General features: G+C 40.3%; 1 protein-coding gene across 3 annotated transcripts in view; it reads left to right on the top strand.

The window, feature by feature from the left end:
* The window catches only part of STN1 (STN1 subunit of CST complex), a 46,205-nt gene that overhangs the window by 8,333 nt on the left and 15,448 nt on the right, over nt 1-22,424 (top strand). The window contains exons 4-8 of one of the 3 annotated variants that reach the window (XM_049645688.1): nt 5,089-5,157; nt 10,373-10,546; nt 11,311-11,425; nt 15,371-15,545; nt 21,323-21,445. In XM_049645688.1, the coding sequence (XP_049501645.1) occupies nt 5,089-5,157; nt 10,373-10,546; nt 11,311-11,425; nt 15,371-15,545; nt 21,323-21,445 (656 nt within the window). The remainder of the gene's footprint in view (nt 1-5,088; nt 5,158-10,372; nt 10,547-11,310; nt 11,426-15,370; nt 15,546-21,322; nt 21,446-22,424) is intronic. The other 2 variants (XM_049645689.1, XM_049645690.1) reach the window with 2 other exon arrangements.

Here is a 22,424-nt window from a genome sequence, read left to right as displayed (position 1 = left end):
TCAGAGTCTCTGTAGCTGGGAGGCCAACCTAGATATTTAGTGGGAAGCTTAACTTCGGATTCCAAATCTTTGCCGTAATTGACGTTGTTGCTTTCTGGTGTGCTGCCTTGGATTTGTGTTCCTGCTCTCCTTGTGGAGAGACAGAAGGCAGTTGAACAAGTTGACTGCGACCATTTCACTGGCAGTCTGTGTATGATAGCTAATGTATAGATACAATATCATTGCCTTTCTTCAACAGGTATTCATTTCCCTGAATGTGACAGTCTCCTGCTTACAAAATAACATGTGAGAGATGAGTTTCCTCATGCCCTCTGCTTTTGCCCAGCATATATATATTTTTTTAAACTTTAAAATAGATCTTCTTGTCAGGCATCCCCATATTGGATCTCTTCTCTGCTTTATTTTACCAAAGGTATTCGTTCTGTTTTTCTCCAGACAATTCAACAAATATCCACCAATTTCCTACAGCATACTCAGCTGTGGGCAAGCACATTTTCTGTAGTATAATAAAGTACTACCTCTCCAAATATCAGTGATGAAATGGTAGTTTCAGTTTACAAAGCACTTTCACGTACATGGTGTTATTCTCCCCCTAATCATTTGAAATAGTAAGGACAGACGTTCTTTCCATTTTGGAGATGAGAAAAATAAGGTCCGTTCATTTGCTCAAGGTTCCACTGATGGAGATTTATAGATCCAATCTATTTACTGACTCTAGTGAGCCGTATATCTCCATATAACTCAATTTGATTTTTCTCTCCCCCCATCAGCTCACCCTCTCCCCAAAATCAACTTCATCTGCTTTTTTTTGTTTTTGTTTTTGTTTTTGCTGGGTACAACATGCTTTATTGTTAGGATAGGTTGGGCTTCCCAAGCTCCTCCCCTTCTCATGGGGTCTGGGATGGAAACTATGTAGAGGTCGGGAGTTTAAAACAAGATGAAGGTGATATGTTGGACTCTTCCCCAATAAACAGTTTCTTTAGAATGAATGTTACAAGAACAGGACCCATCTGTGGGCTATGGGAAAATGAAAAGCATCTGAGGGTTGAGGTAACTGAGAGTAGACATGCTTTTGTGACTTTAACTCTTGTGAGGCCTGTTCAGGGGAGAGCTGCACCCTCCCTGCTGTCCTAGGGCCATCTTGGCTTTCGGGCCACCTGCCAGGCGGCCACTCCCTGCTGTACTGGGTCCTGCTCCACCTGACTCACTACAGGCCTGTGCTGGGGGTGTTTCCTGCTGTCGCTGACTCATTCCACTGCTGAAACAAAAGGCCAGCGACCCAGGCGAATGGCGTAGCACGTTGTGCAACACTGCAAGGGGGCTCCCCTACCAGGGCATTCCAGCAGCCAGACCTTACACTGCCGGGGAGCAGCACCCTCCAGGAGAGGTTACAAACCAGAAGGTCAGAGGGTTTGGTGGCAGTGCCCAGAGCACTTGGCAGCAGTTTAAGCTCAGACTAAGAGTCCTGGAGAGGCTGTAGTCAGTGTCCTCACACATCCTAGAACAAGTGTTCATGTGCTAATATTTTTTACACTACATGATAAACCAAGATTTGTTACTGGCCACAGAAGTAGTGTGTCTAGAGGTGTCCAACAATTTTTTTAATTCAGAATTTCCTTATTGATTTATTTTAAGATGATATTCATTATAAAATAAAATTTCAAATTAGACTAAATTTTACTGAAGTACGTTAAAGTCATGTAAAACCCTATAAATAAGATAAAAACAATGTCAACGTTTGGGTGAACATCCTTCCTAATAGTTTTACATGTTCCCAATATTGGAGAAATATATATATGTCTTATTTCCTTGAGCTGTTATGCATATTTCTCTCTCAATATTTCTGAAATGAGGCTTACAGTGAGCATGTACGTTCAACGTGGAGTCCCTTTCCTATGCTCCAAAAGAAACTGCTATTATCATTTTAAAGTCTTAAAATAATTTCTGTCAAAGTACACTATTTAACATTTTATGTGAATTAGATTATATATGAGATTTCTTGGGGCTCTTGGGTGGCTCAGTTAGTTGTGCGTCCACGACTTTTGATTTCAGCTTATGTCCTGATCTCAGGGTTTCATGAGTTTGAGCCCCACATCAGGCTCATGCTGGCTGCACAGAACCTGCTTGGGATTCTCTCTCCCTCTCTGCCCCTCCCCCTATTGTGTTCTGTCTCTCACAAACTAATAAATAAACTTTAAAAAATATTATATAAGATTTCTTTGCTAAAATGAGGCATGGATATCTTTTAACAGCAGTGAACATAAATCTTCATAATAACTTTTTACTTCCATATGCTATGCCATTGTAATTCATTAAAAAAAATTTTTTTTTAATGTTTATTCATTTTTGAGAGAGAGAGTGCAAGCCAGGGAGAGGCAGAGAGAGAGAAGGAGACACAGATTCCGAAGCAGGCTCCAGGCTCTGAGCTCCCAGTACAGAACCCGACCTGAGCTGCCAGTACAGAACCCAATGAGGGGCCCAAACCCACAAACTGTGAGATCATGACCTGAGCAAAGTTGGTCGCTCAACTGACTGAGCCACCCAACTTCCAGTATTATAAATAATGTTGCAACAAACGGCCTTATACAAGATGTATAGATCTGGGTACTTACTCTGTTTTTCTCCACAGGATAAATTTCTAGAAGTAATCACGAAGTCAGAGGATATATACATTTAAAAATTCAACTGGTGTCCTAACTTGCTCTTTAGAAATTTGATACGAATTTACACTTCCACTAACAGCATGTGAGGGTATATCAGTATTTAAAAACAATTTTTTTTAATTTACATCCAAATTAGTTAGCATATAGTGCAACAATGATTTCAGGAGTAGATTCCTTAATGCCCCTTACCCATTTAGCCCATCCCCCCTCCTACAACCCCTCCAGTAACCCTCTGTTCTCCATATTTAAGAGTCTCTTATGTTTTGTTCCCCTCCCTGTTTTTATATTATTTTTGCTTCCCTTCCCTTATGTTCATCCATTCTGTGTCTTAAAGTCCTCATATGAGCGAAGTCATATGATGTTTGTCTTTCTCTGACTTACTAATTTCGCTTAGCAGCATAATACCTTCTAGTTCCATCCACGTAGTTGCAAATGGCAAGATTTCATTCTTTTTGATTGCCGAGTAATACTCCATAGTATATATATACACCACATCTTCTTTATCCACTCATCCATCGATGGACATTTGGGCTCTTTCCATACTTTGGCTATTGTTGATAGTGCTGCTATAAACATTGGGGTGCATGTGTCTCTTTGAAACAGCAAGGGTATCAGTATTTTTTAATATTTGTTATTCTAGTAATTGAGACATTATGTTTGTTCTTTTTCTGGTAACTAATGAATTTAGTGTACTGACACGTTTATTGGCCATTTTTATATCTTCTGTGAGTTGCATATTCTTTTTTTTTTGCCATTTTTTCTCTGGTGGTCTTGTTCTTTATTCATTTGTATGAGCTCCTTATATATTAAGACACTAGCCCTATCATTTGGAAAATTGCTGTACAGTATTAATTATTAGTTGGTCATATATATCAGACCTTTAAAAATGAGTTCTGATTTTCAGGTTTGCTTAAAGAATCCCCCCACCAACTATAAGCACAAAGTTCAAAAGTATTTACCCATATTTTCTTCTCATCATTTTAAGTTCACCTGTTTTACATTTAATAAAATCCATCCAGAATTTATTTTCATATAAGAAGTATTCTTGGCTTCTGCTTTCAACACAGATTTAAACCAGCAATAAAAAAATTTGCATTATGTTCTATATTACATGGGCTTTTATAACAGCCTTGCTGGTGATTTTCTAGAAAATCATTAAGCCCACTGATCTCTTTTCTGAGTTTTTCAGAAATTAGACAAAGAGGAAACACCTGTCATCCCATAGCAAGCATTTCCAGTTTCTCTGCAGTTATAAATTCAAGTGCAGTGGGAATTCTGTGTGTGTGTGTGTGTGTTTCATTAAGGATAAAATAAGCCAAAATTATTTATGTGAACAAGATAGAATTATTTGCCATTATGAAAATAAAACTTTGCCCTTCTGCAATATACTTGGCTTTCCTTACATCCCCTGCAGTGTTAAGGACTGGGCAGAAGTTTGTTCACAAAGAGAAGTCCATGTCAGAATATTTGGGGTGCTCTGTCTTGGTAAATCATAGAGCTCATGAGAGAGCAAATGGTGAGAGAAGGCTACCCTCTAAGTGCCTCTCACCACAGACCGTGTCAGCGCTGCCTTGTTTCACCGTGGGAGAGCAAGGCCGCTTTTGCATGTTGCATTCATTGAGATTTTTGTACTTAACTTCCTGAGGACCCCATTTTTAGGAGAGGTGTGGTCAAGAATCATCAGTACCCTTGGAACACCTGAGTGGCTCAGTTGGTTAAGCATCCAACTACGGCTCAGCTCATGATCTCACTGTTCCTGGGTTCAAGCCCTACACTGTTGGCACAGAGCCTGCTTGGGATTCTGTGTCTCCTTCTCTCTGCCCCTCCCACCGCTTATGTGCACGTGTTCTCTTTCTCTCTCTCTCTCTTTCTCTCTCCCTCTCTCTCAAAATAAATAAACTTAAAATCATTAATCATCAGTACCCTTGAGGCAGGGTAAGTGAAATGTTGACTACATACTGTTAGGATCGTGTTTTACATCAGCATGTGCAGATAAGCAGTTTTAACTCCTTATACTTAACTCCTGGCATACTGTGAGAGGTTACTTCTAAAAATAGAAGGAGGGGCGCCTGGGTGGTTCAGTCGGTTAAGCGTCCGACTTTGGCTCAGGTGATGATCTCGCTGTTCGTGGGTTCGAGCCCCACATTGGGCTCTGTGCTGACAGCTCAGAGCCTGGAGCCTGCGTCAGAATCTGTGTCTCCCTCTCACTCTGCCCCTCCCCTGCTCATGCTCTGTCTCTCTCTGTCTCTCAAAAATAAATAAATATTAAAAAAGGGTTTTTTTTAAGTAGGAGAGTTTTATAAGGGTTTGACCAAGCAGGCTATTGAAAAATGTCATTTTTTGGTATGGCAAAATCCAGTGTCGGTGTACTGATTCACTAGCAGTGCCCAGATCTCTCTTCTACCCTTTTATGCTTCTCTTGCAGTGGATGACAGCACTGGAGTTATAAACTGCATCTGCTGGAAAAAGTCGAACAATACCGAGTCTTCCTCAGGTACTTTTATTTGACACACTGTTTTACTTTTCAGCTAACCAATGGTTTTTACTCAGGGTGGTTCATCACAACAGCTGTAGGGTTAAATTTTCACATTTATCCGCTGGTGAATTCTGTTGATCAGCTCAAAGCGCTGTGCCCGGAGCTCTGGCTACTGTGCAGACTAATATCCTAGAAGAGCTAGTTGTGTTTGTTTCTCCCTTCTCTTTAGTGCTCACTTCCTCCTGAGCCTGCAGGAGTGTGACGTGGCTGCTGGGAATTCCAGCGTTTCATTTTTACCGTGGCAGCTATTACGTCAGTCGAGATATTTTAGCTTATTTGCCAGTCAGGTCAGAACCCCCTTGCTCCAGGCATATCCCTTAACCAAAGAAGATTTTGAAGACTTTTCCTCGTACATGATTGCCACTAACTCTGTGCTGCCATGATCCAGATTTTCTGAAATCTCAAATATACCAGGAATTCTAATGTTGATGAGAAGGTAAGATAGAATTCCTTTGAAGTTAGCTCAATTATATAAACTGAAAAGAAACTTTAAAATCGTATATTGAACACATTGACTATAACTGAAATACCATTTGGAATTCCTTGAGTATATTTTAATAGTTCTTACTTGTTTTTTAAGTTAAGTTTATAACATCAAAAAATGGTAGGCAGAACTGATGATCATTTTTGGTTCTAGAGGAGCTACAGAAACTGGGACCTTGTTTTTCTGTTTTATAACATACGCGGCATGGTGCCGTATACAGTGGGGTTATCACTAAATATTGCCTGCTATGACATCTAACTTCTGGCATCTGTCTCCTTCAGTGATGCGTGGTGCCTTTCCTCTTTGCCGTCACCTGTCCGAATCTCAGCTTCCTAGTTTGACTGTCCCGACCAGTGGAATGCTCCTTTGCTTAACTTTCTGACATATTTATGTTTGGAATATGGCCATCAGTTTCATATAACTTCAGTATTCCATTTCCTAATTTGGGAACATCTTAACCATTGGCACTAATTGGCTTAGGAAGCTTTGTAGATATGGGGCGCCTGGGTGGCTCAGTTGGTTGAATGTCCGGCTTTGGCTCAAGTCATGATCTCACGGTTTGTGGGTTCAAGCCCCACATCAGACTCCCTGCTGTCAGTGCAGAGCCCACTTTGGATCCTCTGTCCACCCCCCTCTCTGCCCCTCCCCTGCTCGTGCTCTCTATCTCTCAAAGATAAATAAGAACATTCCAAAAAAAAAAAAAAAAAAGAGGAAGCTTTGTAGATAAAAGTTAAAAGAGACAACAGGTTTTTATGCAGCTGCCTCACAGGCAAGAAGTAAACCTATAAGACAATCAGATATTTGAATTTGCATATATGTCTAGGGTATTAAAATCACTTGCGGATTTATGGTTTTTGTATTGTCAGAATCTTGTTTCAGACTATGGAGCGGCAGACTTTTTCTGTACAGGGTCAGCTAGTAAATGTTTTCTGCTTTGTGGGCCATGTGCTTTGAACCTCAACTATTCAATACTGCCATTGTAACTCAGAAGCAGCCATACACAGTACATAGGTGAATGGGCATGGTTGGGTTCCAATAAAAGTTTATTTACAGAAACAAGTTGTGGGTGGATTTTGCCCATGGCCTATAGCTTGTAGACTCCTGTTTTGGACATTGTTTTAATTTTCAAAATCAACTCTTTTTTTAAAGAATGATACAGGAATATTATATAACTCCTATATAGTAATTTTTTAAGATAGAATGGCTACTGAGTGAGATTTTTAAAATATTTCTAAGTAGATGAATAGAAGAACAGTCACAGCAGGTAGCCTTTATTGGAAATTTCTTTGAGGATAAAAACAAGAGGGTATGAGTACAAGGAAAAAAACCTGGAAATTATTCTCGTCGCGTTATATATGAAGAGATATTTTTCAATTGTTCTGGACTAGCCCCTTCTCTCCTTTTCATTTAATTGCCCTCAGTTTAAAAGCTTTCCCCTGGAAAGTGGCCAATGAAGACTAATTTTTTTAAACAAAATTTAGCCTGAGTCAAAATCGTGTTCTAGCCCGTTAAGGTATATAAGAATATGATATTAACTCCTATAAATGTCCTGTTGAGTGCACCATTTGGACTTAACTTTGGAGATAAGTTAAGAAAGCTTGGCCTTGATACTAGAATTTTAGAGGGGGTTTATCTTCCAGGATGGAATAGGCTTTTTAAAATGAAATTCTGTCAGGCTCCAGCCGTCTCATTACATTCACTAAATTACAGAGCGTGAGCCCTTTCAGAAATTCAGCTCACCATTGAAATGAACGCTGGGCCTCATTCTCAGACCAGCCGTTAGTCTGGTTATTTCAGCAGTGCTGCATGAAGCATTTGTTATCAAGTGTTTTAAATTCAGTCCAAGTAGAAGAGGGCTTGAGAAATAGGAACACAGATGGAATAACCTTTTAAAAAGTAATACTTGGGGTATTTTCTGAAGAAACCCAGTAAGCTAAGTAACATTAATGCTGATTGCGTCTAGATTCCTAGGTATTGGTTACTGGATACACAAAGTGCTCTGTGCTCTAGAGGTTGCCGTTTCCCTTGGTAGAGTTGATGTGTTACAAGAAAAGTAATGCCTTTGCTCTTTACAAAGCCACAGTTCTCTAAGTTGTATTAGATTAAAAAGCAGAAAATGTGATCACCAGGCTAAAAGAGAGATTTGTTCACTCATTATAGGACCGCTAATATATGACAGAGCTAAAATAAGACAACAGCAGGAAAGACATCAGCATTTAGCAAATGTTATTGGTTCAGATAGAGGAAAATATTTTCGAAAGAGGTAACTGCAACCCCTGTCTTTCAGCTTACGTGGCATAAGGAGATGAAGTTATATATTTATTGCGTGAACATGGGGGTGTATATGTTAAGCTCTCCTAAGTCCCTAGCTGTTAAAGCACCAAACACTATCATCAGTGACAATGGGATAGGCTAAAGATCTTTTCACGCCTTTATGTAGGAAAATAAAGTCAAATAAGCATAGAAAAGCAGTGGAATGGGGAGGGGTGGATATAATCAGCACACTGATAAAGCTTCCCCCCCAGTTTTTCAGAAGTTAACATAAAGTATACAAAAGACATGAATAATACATTGAATGTATAAGATGATTTCTGTACATAAAGAAATACAGAGAGTAGATCATCATATATACATATATATATATATATATATATATATATATATATATATAAAATAGCTTGTCTGGCAGTTTATTTTTTATTTTTAAAATTTTATTTATTTATTTATTTATTTATTTTTAAATATATGAAATTTATTGCCAAATTGGTTTCCATACAACACCCAGTGCTCGTCCCAAAAAGTCTGGCAGTTTAAAAGCAAAATGAAATATCATGGAACCATGTATTTTTTTAAGGTACTAAACATCCAAACAAGTGAAGCCAGGATAGGAGCTACAAATGTGCTTGCGTGCTGGTGACACCTTGTAAAAAGAGAATGGTTTGTTTTTTTCTGGCAAACATTCTGACAATATGTAACGAACTTAACCTTGTTTTGACTTTCCTATCCAGTGATTCCCAGTAAGACGCCGAAGAAAACAATATAATTTTGTCTAGAGGGCTTAATTGTTCATTTTTACAAATAGTTGACATTTATAGAATATTTCCTGTGGATCTGAAATTGTGCTAAGCTCATGATGGAAGGGTTAACTTAGATCATATATAACAACTCTGTATATGAGGTGGACTCCATTGTTATCCCCATTTCATAGTTGAGGAAACTGAGGCACAGTGAGGTTAAGCAGCCTGCCCAAGGTCCCACAGCTAGTTAAGAAATGAACTGAGATTTCAGCCAGGTCTGTCTGACTCCATTACCCAAGTGTTGACCTCTAGGTCCCATCCAGTGCTAGCGATAAAAAAAACAAAATAAAAAATTATACAAGGGAGGGGAGAATGAAATATTTAATGAGACTAAACGAACTGTGGCATATTAACATGACAGAATGCTTGATTATAATTTAAAATGCTAGAGTTGTGTGGATTCTGTGGATATGTGTGAATTTAAACTTATGCCAGGCAGAAAATGAGAACACAGAATTGTTCACACACACTAGCTGTAACTGGGAAATGTGAGTATACTTAGGAGAAGGCAGCAGAGAATAAAGAATAGCAGGAAGGCACTAGAGTCAGAGACTCCTGGAGTTAAAACTCCAGCTTGGTTGCTAACTAGTTGTTTTACTTTGGGCAAGTTGCTTGACCTCTGTGGCTCTGTTTCCTCATCTATAAAATGGGGCTAATAGTAAATAGGTATAGTTGTGAGGATTAGATGTGCTAATCCATTGTAAAGTCCTTAGAATAGCACCTACAGTACCCAAATATTCATGGCTATGCTTATTATTTAACTCTTACAATTTGAAATTAAACTTAAGTGATAGAAAGTATTTAGAATTGAATGTGCATTGGGTTCTTTTCACCATGCAGTTGTATGAGAGAGAGAGACAGAGAGAGAGAGAGAGAGATTACCCCAGTTACCCAACAAAGATGAGAGGTAAGAGTGAGAGATTGGGGTGTTGAGCACCTAGGTGGGAAATCAGCCTGAGGCACATTTGCCTTCCCCATAAACAGAACTGCAAATGAAGACTCTCGGGCCTTCTTCCTTCCTTCTATGCCAGACTTGTCTTCCTGCACGCACACTTTAAATTTTTTTTTGATGTTTATTTTTGAGGGGGGGGTAGGGGCAGAGAGAAGAAAGAGAGACAGAATCCAAAGAAGACTCCAAGCTCCAAACTGTCAGCACAGAGCCCGACACATGGCTCAAATTCACAAATGGCAAGATCATGACCTGAGCCGAAGTCAGATGCTTCGGCTGAGGCACCCCAGTCTGCAAACATGCTTTAAGGAGTTTAGAGCTGTTGCCACCAAGCCCGGCTGAACTCATACAGAATTCAGCTCAGGACCATGTAGAGCCCTTTGACTGCACTGGCGATGCGGGGGTAGGAGTGAGAACGGAGCCACGCCAGAACTCACCCACTTGGATTTATCAGGCCTTCTAGACTCCCTTCCTTCCACCCTACTTCTGAATAATTACAACTTATGCCTTCTATTCAGCAGAGGACTTCAGAAGGTTACATAGATTTTGTGCGGTAGAGCAACTAATCAGAAATAGAATGAATAGATATGTTGGTCTTTCCCCAAAACTACCTCACAAATGTGGCGGAGTGATTGTGTTATGCATTTGTCTGTTTTCTTCTAGCCCTATTAACGACAGGTGGTCCAACTATAGGGGAGCTGAACTTAACCTCACAGCTTAAGAAGCTGCAAGAGACCATTGAGCAGAGAACAAAGATAGAAATTGGGGACATTATCCAAATCAGAGGTTATATCCACACATACAGAGAAGAACGAGAAATTCGTGTCACTACTTATTGTAAGCTCAAGTAATTTCTGCCACATTGGTTGTTATTCTGGGTGTGTGTCCAGTAAACTGTGGGTTAGCTACTAAACTCTGGATTAGCTAAAAGTCAAACTCCTAAAAAGTTCAGATTAAAAAATGTAACTCTGGGAAATTATATTTCATAACATGCTTTCTTTACAAAAGCAGCATTTCTTAACTTTATTTTGAAGAGAGGTAACTACAAATTGGGGAAGAAAATAAATGATTTATTATATATATCTGGCAAATTTATTTGGGTAACATAATAAAGTACTTTGAAGTTCTAAGTGTCAATCCATTTAGGGCAGAGTGTTCATATTCCTTAAAATGATGGAGATTTCTGAAACACCATTGAGTCCATTAACTTTGAAGGAAAACAGCTGATGAGAAATATGATCGTCCCACGTCCTCTAAGAGATACCCTTTGCAGTGCTCTGGTTGATTTTGGTTTGGAAATCCCAAGGCTAGCCCCTGTTGTCTGCCATTGAAACAGATGAGTGAAAAAGCAAACATACTTTCCCTGGTTCTAGTCTGCTCCTGGCCAAGCCTGGGCCAGGAGCCTGGCCAAGCCTGGGATGCTTAGTGCATTGCATACCCTCTCGAAGGATAAGGGGGAATCGTTTAGTGCATCTAGAATGTATGCTCCCTGGGCACACATAGGGAAGGAGATCCCCTGGGCACCTAGCAACAATTTGGACTTGGGAAAGACCTGATCTCATTATAATTTCTCTGGCATATTTTCCCCCATGGCTTGTTAGATAAAGTGGATGATCCAGTGTGCAACATACAAATTGCAAGGATGCTTGAGCTGCCCAGTATCTACAGGAAAGTTTATGACCAGCCTTTCCAGAGCCCAGCCCTAGAGCAAGAAAGGTAAGCTGTGGCCTTTCACTGCTAGAGATGTGACAATGGCAATAAGGCCAAGCAGTGGGACCCCAGATGCTGGGGTGGGTCTGGGTTCAAATCCTGAACCATCTGCTTACTCACTGAGGGTCTCTGGGCAAGTCTGCTTACTCGCCATATGCCTTAATTTTCGTATCTGCAAAGTGAAGATAATAATAGTACACATATTCTAAGGTGGTTGTGAGAAAATGTATGTGTAATCAGAGTCCCAGAAGGAGGACAGGGAGCAGAGAAAATGTATTTGAAGAAATAATTGATGAGGTTTTTCCAAGTATGCAGAAAACTGTAAAGCTCAATGAGCGCCAAGGTAGGAAACCTAAAGAAAGCGGCAATGAAACATCACAATCCGAACACTACACTGTGGGGACGCCTGGGTGGCTCAGTCGGTTGAGCGTCCGACTTCAGCTCCGGTCATGATCTCATGGTTCATGAGTTTGAGCCCCGTGTCAGGCTCTATGCTGACAGCTCGGAGCCTGGAGCATGCTTCAGATTCTCTGTCTCCCCCTCGCTCTGCCCCTCCCCCACTCACATTCTGTCTCTCTCTCAAAAATAAATAAACATTAAAAAAAATTTTTAAAAAGAATACTGTGGCACATTATAACAAAAAACTATAAAAAAATGAAACCCATCATTCCAACCAGGGATGATTTTACTCTTTTGTGCAGGGGTGAAAAAGAGCCAGGAGGAGCAAGGATATATTCATACCCATTAGTGTGTGCATCCAAGAACCCTGAGGGGAGCCAGAAAACTAGGAACAGTGGCCGCCTAAGGGTGGGAACTGAAACAGGATAAAAAGGAGACTTTCACTGTGTACCCTTTAATTTTTTTCATGCGTATATATTACATTTAAAAAACCCTTACATAAAAAAAAAACAAAACTGGGCACCTTAGTGGCTCAGTTGGTTAAATGTCCATCTGACTCTTGGTTTCAGCTCTGGTTGTGATCTGACGGTTCATGAATTTGAGTCTCGTGTCAGGCTCTGCATTGGCAGCATGGAGCCTGCTTGGGATTCATTCTCTCTCTCTCTCTCTCTCTCTCTCTCTCTCTCTCTCCCTTCCTCTCTCTCCTTCCCTCCCTCCCCCTCCCCCCTTCCTCTCTCTTGCCCCACCCTCACTTGTGATCTCTCTCAAAATAAATAAATAAAACTTTAAAAAAAAAAAACAACCCAAACTGCAGACCCATAAAAAGTAAAAAGTGAAAGTTTCCTCATTTTCCTGTCTGCCGCAGTACCATTGTCCGGAGGTTACCGCTGTGCATAGGTTGATGTGTATCCTTTTAAACTTTCTTCTTATGTGCATATACAAGCATGAATATTCACTCATATATTTTATGGGTTCTCATTTGCTTTTTTATAAAAATGGGATTGTACCTATATTATATATGCCATTTGGCAGATTGACATTTTTTTTTCAAAATCTCATGAATATCATAGTTCCTGTAGTCCTACCTGATCCTTTTAAATTTTTTTTTTTTTCAACGTTTTTTATTTATTTTTGGGACAGAGAGAGACAGAGCATGAACGGGGGAGGGGCAGAGAGAGAGGGTGACACAGAATCGGAAACAGGCTCCAGGCTCCGAGCCATCAGCCCAGAGCCTGACGCGGGGCTCGAACCCACGGACCGCGAGATCGTGACCTGGCTGAAGTCGGACGCTTAACCGACTGCTCCACCCAGGCGCCCCCTACCTGATCCTTTTAAACAACCACACAGTGCTCACTGCATGAATTGCCCTTTATGTCAAAAACAAGCATTATTATTGAATAGACCAATTACCAGTAACAAATTTGAATCAATAATCAAAAACTCCCAACAAACAGAAGTGTATGACCAGATGGATTCACAGGTGAATTCTACCAAACATTTAAGAAAGCGTTAATACCTGTTCTCCTCAAACTATGCCAGAGAACAGAAGAGGAAGGAAAGCTTCCAAATATATCCTATGAGGCCAGCATTACTCTGACACCAAAACCAGACACACTACAAAAAAACTACTGGCCTATATCTGTGATGAACATACATACAACAATCCTCAACAAAATATTAGCAAACTCAGGGCGCTTGAATGGTTCAGTCACTTAAGCAAGCATCTGATTCTTGATTTTGGCTCAGGTCATGATCTCATGGTTTATGAGTTCAAGCCCCACATTGGGCTCCACACTGACAGTGCAGAGCCTTCTTGAGATTCTCTCTCTCCCTCTCTCTCTGCCCCTCACCTGCTTGCTTGCTCTCTCTCTCAAAAATAAATAAATGAACTTAAAAAAAACTAACAAACTGCACTTAACAGTACATTAAAAGGATCATTCGACCATGATCATGTGGGATTTATTCTGGGAATGCAAGGATAGTTTAATATTCACAAGTCAATCAACATGACCACATCAACAAAGGATAAAAATCACATAATCATCTCATTAGAGGTAGAAAAAGCATTTGGCAAAATTCAACATCCATTCATGATAAAAACTCTCAACAACACTTTGAGAGGGAACATAGCATAGTAAAGTATAGTAAAGTAAAAAACCCACAGCTAACATCATGCTTATTGGTGGAAAATAGAGTTTCTCCTCTAACATCAGGAACAGGAACAAAGAAGTCCACTGTTGCCACATTTATTCAACATAGTATGAAAAGTTCTAGCCACAGCAGTCAAACAAGAAAAAAAAAAAAGGCATCCAAATTGGTATGGTAAGGAAAAAGTTAAACTGTCACTATTTGCAGATGACATGATACTATACATAGAAAATTTTAAAGATTCCACCAAAACAAATTATTAGAACTGATAAATGAATTCAGTAAAGTTGCAGTATGCACAGTTAATACACAGAAATTGGTTGTATTTTTATACACTAATAACCAAGTAGCAGAAAGAAAAATTAAGAAAACAATTCCATTTTCAATTGCACCAAAAAGAATAAAATACCTAGGAATAAACTTAACCAAGGAGGTGAAAGACCTGTACTCTGGAAACTATAAAACTTTGATGAAAGAAATTGAAGATGAAACAAATGAAAAGATATTCCATGCTCATGGATTGGAAGAATTAATATTGTTAATAATGTCTCTACTACCCAAAGCAATCTACAGATTCAACACATTCCCTATAAAAATGCTAACAGCATTTTTCAAAGAACACGTAATCTTAGAATTTGTACTGAACCACAAAAGACCCCAAGTAGCCAAAGCAACATTGAGAAAAAAAGAGCAAAGCTTAAGGTAACGCAATCCCAGATTCCCAGTTACACTACAAAGCTGTAGTAATCAAAAGAGTATGATACTGACACAAAAATAGACACATAGATCAATGAAACAGAATAAAGAGCCCAGGAATAAATCCATGTTTATATCCTCAATTAATCTATAACAAAGGAGGCAAGAATATACAATGGGGAAGAGTTTAAAAATAAAAAAATTAAAAATAGACATACCATATGAGCCAGTAATTCCACTATTGGCTATTTACCCAAAGAAAAGAAAAACACTAATTAAAAAAGACATAAGCACTCCTGTGTTTATGGCAGCATTATTTATAGTAGCCAAGATATGAAAGCAACCTAAGTGTCCTTCACAGGGGGGATGGACAAAATGGGTGAAGAAAAGTAGGAGATACAGGCTTTGGGTTATGGAAGAAGTCACGAAGATAAAAGATACAGCATAGGGAATATAGTCAGTGGTATTGTAATAGCATAATGGGGACAGATGGTAGCCACACTTGTGAATGTAGCATAGTATAGACTTGGTCATTGCTATGTTGTACACCTTAAATTCATATAGCATCTTGGTCAGCTATACTTCAATCAACCACTAAAACAAACATCTGTATAACGTTGCATTTCCTTGCTGGGTTTCTATTTTATGCACACCAAAAAGAAACAAAGGTGATAGTTCTCTGCAAGGCTTTTAAAAACTTTCCCCTAGCAGCAATCCAGGTGCCCTGGACCTTGCCAATCTCACATGTTTGCTGAGTGAAAAAGCCAAAGAATTCCTCGTGGAGAACAAAGTACAAACCTTTTACCAGCAGGAATTGGAAACTGTGGAATCTCTGCTGTCCCTGGCCAGGCAGCCTGTGACTCACAGCTCCTGCTCTGAGCAGGTAAGTGCAGCATGCCCATGTGAGAATTCAAGTCCCCTGTCCCATGTCTGCAGCTGAAGGGTGTGGGGGAACATGACTGCGGCATTAAGACTCAGAGGGTAGGGGAGCACTTACCGTCTGGGTGGCTCAGTCAGTTAAGCGTCCAACTCTTGATTTCAGCTCACGGCATGATCTCAAGGTTTATGGGTTTGAGCCCCAGGTTGGCTCTGCACTGACAATGTGGGGCCTGCTTGGGATTCTCTCTCCCACTCTCTCTCTGCCCCTCCCCTACTCACATGTGTGCATGTGCTCTCTCTCTCTCTCTCTCTCTCTCTCTCTCTCTCTCTCTTGCTCTTTCTCTCTCAAAATAAATAAAGTTAAAAAAAAAAAAGATTCACGGGGTAAATGCAGAGAACAGAGGTTATGGTTCTATTCAATGTTTCTTTTTTTTTTAATTTTTTTAAAATTTTTATTTGTTTTTGAGAGAGACAGAGACAGAATTTGAGTGGGTTAGGGGCAGAGAGAGAGGGAGACACAGAAGCAGGTTCCAGGCTCTGAGCTGTCAGCACAGAGCCCGACGCGGGGCTTGAACTCACGAGCTGTGATATCGTGACCTGAGCCGAAGTCAGACGCTCAACTGACTGACCCACCCAGGCGCCCCTATTCAGTGTTTCTGTTCTGGAACAGAACAGAACTTGAAATGAGAATATGCACCTGCCCTTTTACCCTCCTCACTTAATCTCAGTCAACTTAATCTTTAGGTAGGAAAAAACAAAAAGTCTAAGGTTCATAGTACTTAGATCTTTGTATTCACTGAGATGGATTTAATCTAAGCAGGAGGCAAATGAGGGGGAAATAAATGAGAAGAGGTAATTATCTTTCCAAGATTATTTATTGATCAGCAGGATGATTCTCGAACTGAACAAAGGTTTTTAATGACTTGTTCTCTCTTCATCAAAACAAGGTTAACCTGTCATGTTTTGAGAGTTTGAATAAAGACCCAAGTTGTATTCAGTCTAGTTTATAAGTAAAAATTTCGAGGAACATGCCAGAAATTTCCTACTCCTCCAGGAAAGAGCTGTCCCTTTTTTTCAGGTGAACTTAAGTTGTTTGGTGTTTACTTATTCACTTGGAATTGCTATTACTTGAAACTTTTGTTTTAGGCTCCCTTTCATTGGAATTCTTAGGTTTTTTATTGTTGTAACACAATTTATATTTACTTATTTTATTGATTTTACCAGGAAATGTCACCTTCTTGTCTTCCCTATTTGTTCTGATAGCCACCTACTTCCTTACTATGTTATCACCCTGTTTTCATATCTCAGGATCTCACTGGTATTTATTTGTGCACCTGCCTATTCCTCGGCCAGAATTTAAATTCTGTAAGTGTGGAGGTCTTGCCTGTCTTGTTCTTTGCTCTCTAGAACCATAGCCTAGAATAGGGCTGCCATAAAGTAAGTTCTTTGTTTTTATTTAATTTTTTTAAAGTTTATTTATTTTGAGAGAGAGAGCACGAGCAGGGTAGGGGCAGAGAGAGAGAGAGAGAGAGAGAGGAGAGAAAGAAACCTAAGCAGGCTCCACACTGTCAGCGCAGAGCCTGATGTGGGACTCAAACTCACAAACCATGAGACCTGAGCCAAAATCAAGAGTTGGATGCTTTACCTAGACTGAGCCACCCAGGTGTCCTATAAAGTAAGTTCTTAATAATCATGTGTTGGTTGAAGGAAAGAATAGTTTTTTAAAAATTTAAAAGGTCCCTGGAGCGCCTGGTGTCTCAGTTAGTTGAGCGTCTGACTCATGATTTGGGCTCAGGTCATGATCCCAAGGTCATAGGATCAAGCCCCATGTTGGGCTCCGTGCTGAGTGTGGAGCCTGCTTAAGATTCTTTATCGCTCTCCTTCTGCCCCTCTCTCCCCTGCTCAGGCGCTCTCTCTCTCTCTCTCTCAAATAAATTTTTAAAAAAATTTAAATAGTCCCTGAAAGTATCTAGTTAAAAGTAAGTTTCCTTCCCATCCTCCCTCCTACCCCCTTTCTCCAGGGATAAGTATCATTACTAGTCTCATGAATATTCTTCCAGTGACAGTCTGTGTATTTGTTAACTAGAAGTAGTTATATCCCCTTTTTTGTACACAACTGGTGGCATGCTAAACACTAATCTGTACCTAGCTTTCCATGTCTAGCATGTCTTACAGATCCTTTCCTAGCCATATATATAGATTTGCCGCTATAATAATCTTTTGTTACATGTACCATAATTCATTTAACCATTCTCTCCATTTCTGGCATGGAAGTTTTCCGATCTTTTGCCATCCCAACAGGGCTGCCTTGAATAGCTCTGATAGGTAACATAAGTTATTCCTCGTGATTCTCGTGGAACAGATAACAGGTCCTCATCTTGACCTCCGAGGCATGACCACTGCTTCTCAGTTTCGTTCGTGAACCTAATTATCTCTTCCTGGCACCAGGCTGTGTGCCCGGTGACCCACAATTTCATTCGCAGAGATGAGGTATTGTGTTTCAGGAAACACCCAGGTGGAGAGGGTCGTGACTGGCCACTTTGTTCTGTGTCACTGTTGCTTCTAAGCAGTTGGGGCTGTCCAGCTGTCTGCAGACAGCAAGATTAACCTTCTTCCCATTTGGTCATTTAGAGGAGGCTCCCTGCCAAGTCAGCCTCCTAGCACTTTTGACCACTCTGTCGGCATGTTCTGAAGGAAACTTTGAAGCCGAGCAAAGACCACATTCTTCCCATGAACCCACTCTTCTGTAGAGAGACTTGAGGATTCTCTGAGGGCTCCTCCATTCAAAACAACTGTGGGGAACTTTTGGCATGATATCTTTTTGAAAATGCTTAGAGCAGAAACTTGTGTCTGCCCAGTCATGTATGTTGAAAAAGAAATGAATGTGGCACTTTGTTTTGTCTTTGCAAACTATTTTTCCATCAATTATGAATTATTCCTTCACATGACTCTGGGGAGGTCAGTGTCATTAAATTGAATTCTGTTTAAGAGAGCCTGGGAGACTAAGGATGCTTTACAGTGATGGTGAAACCCTAGATCCTTCAGCACTTTTCTCTTGTCATACAGATGAAAGCTTCACAAAAAAATCATTGTGATAGTGTTATAGTTTAGAGGCAAGGGAAGAGTGGGTTTCAATGTTTTCCCCCTTTCTTTTTTTCCATAGTGGCCCTTCGTAGCAAATCTAGAAACATGATAAGCAGACCTTGCAAAACCATTGTTTCTCTGACAGCTGGATAAATGTGGTTTGTTTGGGAATGAGGACTCTATATATATTTCAGAGATCCACCCAGTTCCTGACCTGGGGCTAGGAGAAGCCTGCTAAGTCTCAGCACGGTCAACCAGTCACTGTTTTTGTCTCTGTGCAGTTTCAGTTTCCTGAATCAGATGAGCCCTGTCATTGCTCTTTGGAAAAAGACAAGAAAGACACAAATCCCAGGCCAGGCAAAGCTGCTGGCCAGAAGAGATGATTGGAGGCCTTACCCTTGAGACTGTGACTTTATAACCAGTAGGGAGATATGTCTTGAGGTCAGCCGAGGCAAATGTTTTTGGAAAGGAAGCTTCGCATATTGTTTATATTTACAGAGAGCCTTTTCTGTTGGGTCCTCCTCCTTCACAGCTGAAACTGTGCTTTTAATCTCACGGTGCTAGCACATGTCTTCCTGCTGCCTGAGATTACTGAAATCTGGGAGGAGGAACCAAGCTTTCTGTGTGGGCTGGGGATAACCAGGAGTCCTTTTTAATGATGGCAGTAACCATGTAACAATCATTTTTAGTTTCCAGTTTATTTCTATCTTGATAAGAGACGTAATAAACTCGACCCTTAGGGTCCTTATAGTAAATTGACTGAAGAAGATGAATTTCCTTAGAATTATGAAGATTGAGCAGTTGTAGAAGTTTTGTGGGAGAGTCTGTTTTGGGTTGACGGTGCTTCCCCTAAGTAAGGGCACTCAGCTTTGCCTGAAGCACCCCCCCCCCGCCCCCACCGCCCCTGAATTAAAAGATGTATGGCTGAGAATTGCTAGGTAAGATGTTTATTCTAACAGATTGGTTTTCTGCCCGTGGGAGTCATCACATAGCTGTTGGCCTTATTCTGCCTTCAGAGAATGGGTGCTGTTGTAACCTGGAATGTTTGTTAACTTTTTAGGCCCTAATATTCTAATTATCAGGTGCTCTAGCTTGTTGAATATTAATTAAGAATGTTAGACTGTCCTCTTCAGCCCAGGGGAGCATATCTGTGTACCATCACTAGGATCCTTTAGATTAAAACAGTGCCTCTTTAGAAGGCCTCTTCTAGAAAGAGAGTGTTTCTTTAGGGATGCAGTTATGAATGCTCGAGGCCGTTGGGGGTTTCTTTCCTTTCCAGTCACTTGGAGGAAATGTCATCAGCAAATCACAAGCACGTTCTCTCTTTAGCATCTGTGGGAACTGCCCCAGATAGCCTTCACGAGCATTCTTCTTAAGAGGTAGGACTTTGCCTTTAAACACTTTTGTAGAAGCTTTGCCTTGTGTCTTTGGTGGTCTCATCTTTTAAATATCTTGACAAATTTCTGTCACGTTAAAAATAGATCTGTACCTTGAAGAACAATTGTTCACCACTTAACTTTGTTTTAGGAATGGACTGAAGATCCCCAGTGGAATAGTAAAAGGGATACAGCCTCTCTAATGGGGTATTTATTTCCCATTCATTACACAGATATCTTATTAGTTATCTGTTGTGTGCCAGGGAGGAGGTGGCCAAGTTGAAATAAAGTCCCTGACTCGGTAAGCTTGCAGTCTAGTTAGGCATGGTGGGACACAGTTGAAGGCCTAGCTTCCTTGGAAATAAGACATAGGATGAACCTGGTAATTTGTCTGGGTAAACCCGCATCTTAGAGAAGAGGAGAAATGTTGAAATTGAGGAGATAGAAAACTGACAACAGCCGAGGTTCCTTCCATGTGGTCTAGAACCCCCTCTGCCTTCAGCCCCATGGACCCGCCTTTGACAGACAGGTCTCCACATAGCTATTTGCCTCTCTTTAAAATTAAGTTGGAGGGGCACCTGGGTGGCTTGGTTGAGCACCCAATTTTGGCTCAGGTCATGATCTCAGGATTCCTGAGTTCAGGCCTCACATCGAGCTCGCTTCTGTCAGCACAGAACCTGCTTTGGATCCTCTGTCTCCTCTCTCTGCCCCTGCCCTGCTTGCACTCTCTCAAAAATAAAATAAAAATTAAAAAAAATAAACATTAAATAGACTACTTAATACTTTTTATATCCTGGAATCCCCAACTTATTTTAATATGTGTAAAATTCCCTGAAGTCCTTAGGAAGAGATTACATATAGCCATAATTTTGATGAAAAAACTGACCTAATATGTATATAATGCTTTGGATCTGAATTAAAAAAATAAAATCAGAGATTATCTTTTTGTTTAGGAAACAGTTCTATCAAAACCCACATGGGAATAGAAGTAATTTTAAATGTTCAAGACATACAAACCACATACTTAAATTTAAGTATTATCTTTTTGATTTTCCATTTCATATTGTAGAATTAAATTAAAAAAAAACAAACCCACAACCAAAGTATGGAACAGTTATCAAGCATGATCCTGCCTGAGCAAACTTCCCAGGCCTCCTTAAATGTCACCATCCTGCTAGGCCACATACCTGGATCTTTTTGACTCAGCAGATTAAAAGCCTGTTGGGTGAATCCATAAACCAGCTGGTCCAGGGAGTTACTCTTAGATGCTGTAAGATGGGACTTACCTCTTTTCTTCTTTTTCTTTTTCTTCTTCCTACAGGTGGATGTTAAGAATGAAACCACTTCCAAGGCAATTCATAGTATATTTAAGAATGCTATACAGCTGCTGCAGGAAAAAGGATTTGTTTTCCAGAAAGATGATGGTTTTGATAACCTATACTATGTAAGAGACTTGCAACTTTTTTTCCTTCCTACCTTCAATCACAACTGTATTCATTCCTTAAGAATACCTAGAATTCCTATTTACTGTTTTTAAAAATCATTAAGGAGGTATGTAAAATGAGGAGCAAAGGTCAGCCTCATCTAAGGTGCCATTTGTTCTTGTAGACACTTGTCTGTGCATTTACACATGTACATCTATAGATGCTTCTGTGCCTTTTTTTGTGATTATCCTATGGATCAGACTTCTCAGCATTAACACTGTTTGGGCCAGATGGTTCTTTGCTGTAGGTGGCTTTCCTTTGCACTGTAGGATGTTTGACAGCATCCTGGCCTTCATTCCCTAGAGAGCAGTAGCAGCCCACTCCCCCCACCAGGTATGACAACTTAAAACATCACAGGACATCACCAGGGGTCCCCTGGAACAGTTGAGAACCACTGCTCTAAATAATGCCTGGCAGGGAGCCTGGGTGGCTCACTCTGTTAAGCATCTGACTCTTGGTTTCAGCTCAGGTCATGATCTCACAGTTTCATGAGTTCAAGCCCCACATCAAGCTCTGCGCTGGCAGCATGGAGCCTGCTGGGGATTCTCTCTCCCTCTCTCTCTGCCCCTTCACCACTTGCACTGCCTCTCTCAAAATAAATAAATAAAAACTTTAAATAAATAAATAAGTATTTCCTGGCAAGTTTTGGGGGTACCTAAATAGCACACCACAGGTATCTTTCCATGTTAGTACTTCTCAATTTTTTTGACCTTGCGTGGTATTCCATATTCTGGGTACTTGCCATACACTTTTAGCCACTTCTTTCTGATGGACATTTATGTTGATTCTAACTTTTGTTCTCACAGATAGTGTTGCTGTTGCTATTTTTGCATAACTCTCTTTGTGAATTCATGTAAGCATTTTGGTAAGATTCGCTCTTAAAGAGGAATTGCTGGAGCAAAGGGCAAGTACCTTAAGCATTTGGTCAACACAGTCTGA

The sequence above is a fragment of the Panthera uncia genome, chromosome D2 (assembly GCF_023721935.1).
Source record: "Panthera uncia isolate 11264 chromosome D2, Puncia_PCG_1.0, whole genome shotgun sequence".
Classification (NCBI taxonomy): Eukaryota; Metazoa; Chordata; class Mammalia; order Carnivora; family Felidae; genus Panthera; species Panthera uncia.
This window is presented reverse-complemented; position numbering and strand designations above follow the sequence as displayed.